The sequence below is a fragment of the Tyto alba genome, unplaced genomic scaffold (genome assembly GCF_018691265.1).
Source record: "Tyto alba isolate M040663 unplaced genomic scaffold, T.alba_DEE_v4.0 Super-Scaffold_22, whole genome shotgun sequence".
Taxonomy (NCBI): domain Eukaryota; kingdom Metazoa; phylum Chordata; class Aves; order Strigiformes; family Tytonidae; genus Tyto; species Tyto alba.
The window spans coordinates 13,860,040-13,866,328 of NW_024881296.1; the positions used below are offsets into that span (position 1 = coordinate 13,860,040).

At 46.0% G+C, this 6,289-nt stretch overlaps 1 protein-coding gene across 6 annotated transcripts in view; it reads right to left on the minus strand.

Annotated features, from left to right (window-relative positions):
- Positions 1-1,142, minus strand: part of KIF25 (kinesin family member 25) — a 40,378-nt gene extending 39,236 nt beyond the window's left edge. For 4 of the 6 annotated variants that reach the window (XM_042795870.1, XM_042795869.1, XM_042795867.1 and 1 more), the window contains exons 1-2: positions 892-1,142; positions 158-223 (exon numbers count right to left, since the gene is read on the minus strand). In XM_042795870.1, the coding sequence (XP_042651804.1) occupies positions 158-223; positions 892-966 (141 nt within the window). In that variant the 5' untranslated portion in view covers positions 967-1,142. The remainder of the gene's footprint in view (positions 1-157; positions 224-891) is intronic. The other 2 variants (XM_042795871.1, XM_042795868.1) reach the window with 1 other exon arrangement.
- Between the last annotated feature and the right edge of the window lie 5,147 nt (positions 1,143-6,289).

Consider the following 6,289-nt stretch of genomic DNA (forward strand, 5'->3'; position numbering starts at 1 on the left):
AAAAAAAAAAAACAAAAAAACAAAGCAACTCTGATGGGTTTCCCCAACAATTAAAGAGTACAAAACCTGAAAAGAGGAAGACAGATTTCTGTGCCTTTTTTTTTTTTTTTTTCCTATTTTCATAAGAACTCTTTCTGGAAAAATAAACAATTGTTACCTCTGCAAGTTTTAGATGAAGAGCAGCGTTTTCAGTTTCCAGGACAACTATTCGCTCTTCTTTAGCCTAAGGAATAAAACCCACCCAAGCCCACAAAAGCAAAAATGAAATAAATATGAATCTCATGAATGTTATTACATTATGATAGTTTTATTATATTCCTGATTCTCAACCTTCCAAAATCAAAGACTACGTACCCCCGAATGCCTCAGCACAGTATTTGTCTACAAGCACATAAAAACTAGGATAAACTCTTGATATTCCCTTACTTCCTATACCTCCCGTCATTTTGCCTGTTTGTGCGGAAACGCATACGCAGAAAGTTTTAACTGCTTTTGCTTTACAAAACCGTCCCCTGGCACATCCCAGACCTGTGGTCCTTCGAGAAGTGCGATTCTGCTTATCTACAAATAACCACACCCCTCTCCCCCCCCAGGCCGGGCTGTCAGGGACCTCCGACGGTGCCGCGGGCCCAGCCGCTGCCCCCCGACACGGCCGCGGGGCCGGGGGGGCCGCTCACAGCGCTGACACCCCAGGGGGGACCAGCCTCTCCCTCAGCCTGCTGTAATTTCGGATTCTCGCCTAGAAATATACTCGCAGAAAAGAGCGGGAAAGGGGGAGGGCGGGGCGGGCGCGCCACCGCCCTCAGCGCCGCCACGTGCCGCGCCCCACGGGCCCCGCCGTCGCCCCGGGCCAGCTCTCGCCCCCCGCCCGCCCCACGCCTCGGAGCTCACTCGCAACCGCTGCTCCAGCTGCCGGAGCCGCTGCGCCCACGCGGAGCCCAGGCCGAGCCCGCTCCGCGGCCGCATCGCCCTTCCCCGCGCCCAGGCAGGCCCGGGCCCCCCCCGCCCCCCCGCAGCCCGTCCCTCGTGGGGTTTAAACCGGCCGAGGAGGAAAGCGGCTGGGGCGTCTGCCTGGCTGCCATGGTGACAGGACCCGCCTCCCGCCGGCGAGCGCCCCACGCGCGGCTGGCGCGCCGCCTCCGACCGCGAGCGGGGCCCAGGCAGCGATTGACAGCCGCCCCGCCGCGCCCCTGAGCGGCAGGGAGGCCCACCAATCCTCGTGCAGTGGAAGGGGGATGGGGGCGGGGCCTGCCAACTGCCCCGCCCTCAGGCGGGCGGTGGCACCGCTCCCCCCGCCCCACACCACGTTCAGCGGCGCCATTAAGGAGCGGGCGGTAAGCAGGGCGGGGGGGGCCCCTCCGCCTCAGCGGCTCTGGGGATAAGCGACCTCAGAGGCCGAGGCCACGGCTTAGGGGCGGGGAGCGCAGGGACTGAGGAGAAGCCTGGAGCTGGCGTGGCCGACGGAAGGCTACGGAAAGATTTCTCCTCCCAACACGAGTTCCCAGGACCAGGGGCACAGGCTTTTGAAAAAAGTGTTAAACCCAGCACAAAGGGCGGGAGGAGGACAGAGCCTAGAGCTAGTGTATTGGCTACAGCATTTCTCCTGAGGGGCTGGTGATGTGTGCTAGGAGCTAAGGCTGAAAAGGCTACAAAGAAGATTAAGGGATGGGAACATCTGTTACACAGAGGGAGCTGGGGGTTGTTCTGGCTGGAGGAAAGGCGGCTGAGGGGATCTGATCAGTACGTATAAATACTTGGTGGGAGAGTACAAAAAGAGCAGGGCCAGTCTCTCCTCTGGGACAGAACAAGAGGCAATAGGCACAAAATTGAGACACATGAAACTCCCTCTAAACCTAAAAAAAAAAAAACCAAACCCAAACAACAAAACTTTTTTTTTTTTTTTTTTTTTTTTTACTGTAAGGGTAGTCAAAGGCACAGGTTGCCCAGAGTGGCTGTGGACTCTCCATCCTTGGAGATGCTCAAAACCCAACTACAGCACAGCCCTGGGCAACTGGCTGTAGTTGACCTTGCTTTGACCCTGGGCTCGGTGCTATCTAGAGGTCCCTTCCAATGTCAACTATCCAGTATCTGTGAACAAAGTCAGTGTCTAGGGCTAGTCCTAGGAGATGGACAAAGCCTGCAGGTCCAGCTGGTGTGGGAGGCCTGAGACTGCCCAAGGCAGGAGCCATTCATTCAGGCTGTGGCAGGGAGTCTCATACTGAGGTTTCCAAGGCCAGTATGTGACATACATTAATAATTCTACGTTGTGCTCCACTGTAGTACACTGAAAGATGAATGTTATCCTGAAAGCCATCGGAATACTATTTGACTATTAAATGTGAAAGTATGCCAGATACTTGGAAGTGGGAAATAACACTACTTTTGCACCACAGTTGGTTGGTTGCTTTTTTTTTTTTTAATAAAAAAAAAAAAAAACCAAAACCAAAACAAACAAACAACCTGAAGCCACCATCGTAATTACGGAGGAATCCAGTTCTGCAAAACAGCAGTCTCAAGTTACTGTGTACTGAACCTTGCAAATGTGCTCTCATGTGGGTGGTAGAAAATCCAAAGGCATACAGCAGTGAATCTAGCCATGTTTGGCACAAAAGGGATGGCAATCCTTTACACAGGAACCCAGACGCAGCCCATCTCTCACAGACCAAAACAAACATCCCTGTGCAGCTCTATCAACTGTCTTCTGTGATACTGCAACTTCCTCCCATAAACTGTAGCCTAATTTAAAAAAAAAAAAAACAAACTGACTGGAAGCCCCTCAGCAGCTTGTCCTTGCAGCCAGTTCTGCACTGGTAGAAAAACAAAATCTGACGAATTTAGGCTAAAAAAAAAAAAAAAAGAGTTCCAAAGTATTGCACACTGTGGATGTTGGCATTAAGACATTGGCACTAAGGCAGGTAGACAGGATTTTATCAACAGCAGCTATTTTGGGGAGAATAGTAGCTTGGGGGAGTGTGAGTCACAGTTCTTGACACTGAGCTGTGATTTTTATATGTAATGCTTATCCTGCAGCAGCAATCAAGTCAGAACAATGTTATTTTCCAACAAAACTCCACTTCACCTCAGAAAGATAATCTCTGAAGTGTAATGGTTGATCGCTCCCTTACTGTGGGTTTTACCCACTATGAATGAGTTTAAGAATCTGGTTTCTGTAGCTGTAACAGAGAAGACAATTTACTATCACTCTGACTTTTAGGTTATTAGTTCAGTAACCTAAAAACTGAGCACCCCTGCACCACTCCTATTTAGTCACTTCTCTATGTGCACCTGAAAGTTGGATAGTACTGAAAACTCAGTCCCATCTGCATTTAAAATTTAAAAAAAAACAACCAACCAAACAAACAAAAAAAATCACAGTATGATCTGTGACTCACCATAACAGCAGCAATTCTCTTTTGGGATCTTCCTTCTATTTCCAAATCTCAGAGGAAGTTGCTTGATGGGCAGGGAACAGAAGAGCGTCTATGTGATCTGGGCAAGAAACAAATACAAAATCCAGCCACCTTCCAGAAATTCTGCAAGGCTGTATTCCAGCATGCCTCTCTACACTGATTCTCTGCTTTGAAGAATCTTTTTCCCCCACACTTGTACCAACTTGATCCTGTCTTCCCTCTGCAAATACAGAAGGCTGCCTTATTACAGACCCTTCTGGGGAACTGGGGGGCCAGAAATTTAATTAAATTGCCTAAATCTCCATTTTACTCTATTAATTTTAGCATCAGTGACATACCGTAGTGGATTATAACTCTTAAGATACTAAGTAAGCATTGTCTTGAATACTTCTGATGCATTTCACGTTAACCCCAGTAGTGGAACCACCAGGAGTAATGATGTCCCAGCTTCAGCATTCTGATACGAGCTGTCCATTACAGCATTCCCAAATGCACTGACAAGAAACAAAATGGGTAGAAAAGCACTTGGGAAAATTACCAAGAGAGAAGATTGCTATCCCTCTTGTGCCAAACATGGAGAGATTCACTGCTGTACGCCTTTGGATTTTCTGCTGCCTGTACAAGATCACATTCACCACACTCAGCAGACAGTATCTCGAGACTGCTGTACTGCACACAGCCTATCTGAACCTCCTAAAACACTATGCAGTGAAGCTGCAAATATTTAATTCCGCATTTTCAGCAAAACATTTATTTCGGTAACTGTAGGTCAGTTCTGAACATCCATCTATGACTAAGAATAAATGGAGATTCTCTGAGCAGGTGTATTGCACTTGTATCTCCTTAACTTTACCTGCCATTACAGCTGGGAAAGGAGTTGTCTGACTCCGAATTTTTAATCTGTGAGGCTTTGCCATCTGGGCCACACAGCCACTAAGTAACCATTTGAGACAGCAGTACCATTTGATGAAACAGCAGGAAGAACCAAGTATCTTCCCATTCTTATTACCAATTAACGTGAGTTACTACCTGTGTTTCAAGACTATTCTTGGTGAAGTTAATTTTTTACTCTATTTTTGTTATGATTTCTCTGAATCTAACTGAATTTGGAGGTAAAGAACAGTCTTGTTTGTTCTGCTGCTTTTATACTCATTGCTAGACCTACAAACAACAATCTCCATGGTCAAGTACATGGTTTATTATTTCAGTAAACAGGACATATACTATGGACTTTGTCATTTTCTTCTTTTCCCTCCCCCCAATTCCCAGCAAGACAGTAGTACAAAACAGTACATAAAAGCAGTTGAAAAGCAGTATATATGGATGATAGATGCAGAAGGAAGAATTTAACAGAGGTTTAAAATAGTCTGTTGGGAACAGCAGACCTGGCTGCATGTGCAAATGTAATTTCACCGTCACCACCGTAAGGGTCATGATGAATTAAAATATCAGGAACTGTGCTACTAGGGATGACAACTCATGTCCCTAAAGCAAAGCAGATGCTGCACTGTTCGGCTACATCACATTAGCGTGCTCACTCAGCAAACCTGACCTGGACCGTGCAAGGCACAGCTCAAAACTTGTTTTCTCACTGAAAATGTGTTACCCCTGTTGTGTATGTCACAGCTTCTCCCCCACAACCTCTGGACTACTTTAGTCTGGAAATAAATGTTTCTACGACAGTTCACAGCTGCAGCAACTATAGTCTCATTAAATAAATCATGTTTTGCTTGTACTGGTTCTTTGCTCTTGCTTAGACGGAGGGACTACCATACAGGAGGACAATGGATTATTTCATTTTTCTTCTAGACTGCACATTCTATATTCAAAATTAACTGTTCTTTTTCTGTAGACTATTCTCACAATCAAAAGCTACAGACTCAAAACATGGGTAAAAGATTGCCCGCAGCCGCCTTGAGCTCCTGGCAGTCATTTCCCCGCAACATGCTGAACAGCACTTCTGGAATTCTGTGGTTCTTTTTGCTTCTTCCCTGCCTTTATTCACACATCTCTTATACTAAGATCCAGCATGTCATCATTATTGATTCTGAAAATTCGAGTGTAGACCCCACAACTCAAGAAATTAAGGTACACACCTGGAAGGAGATGCAGGTGGCTCAATCCTGGCTCCAGTGGAGGTTCAGCTACAGCACTTCACTGCGGCCTGGCTTCCTCCCCACGCAGCGGTTAAACTGTTCTCTCCTACCAAGAGTCAAGTCACCTACCCTTACCAATCCAATGATAGAAGAAGAGCACCACCATTCTTAAGTCCTTTAACTCAATCTTCATTCAACACTACACACTAAATTTGAGTCAACTCCTTCAAACTTCCAGGTCAGCCAAACTGATTTTTTTCCCCAGAGATTTGACAAAAAGTTATCCTGTCTTTGTGTTCAAAATAAAGAGATAAAATGGCTTTTTAATCACAGCAATCACAACGGAGACTCTGGTTGAAATACTATTTACTTCTCCAAAAGAAGCTGCATTCCAGGTTCCTCTTTGCTGTTAGAAATACAACTCTGCACTGGAGGAGGATACACATGCAGTACTACTAGCCTCTGCAAGTGACCCCACCAGTATTTACTGCTTTGTAAGTTGCTGATTAAGCTGTAGAAATCAATTCTTTCAAGTCACTGCTACAAATACTGAACAATGTTAGGACAAGAACTTATCATCTCTGATCAATGAGATTCAGTCTCTCTGGCCAATATTCCACGTAAAATTCATTTGAGGTTTTCATCTATTCATAGTGAGATATATTTGCAAGCAAAGTCAGTGTATCTTAAAAGGACAGGTAAGGCAAAATATATTAACAAGCACCTTTGGTTTATAACGCTGTTATGAATGCAGAATCAATAAACGGTACAAAAAACATTTAA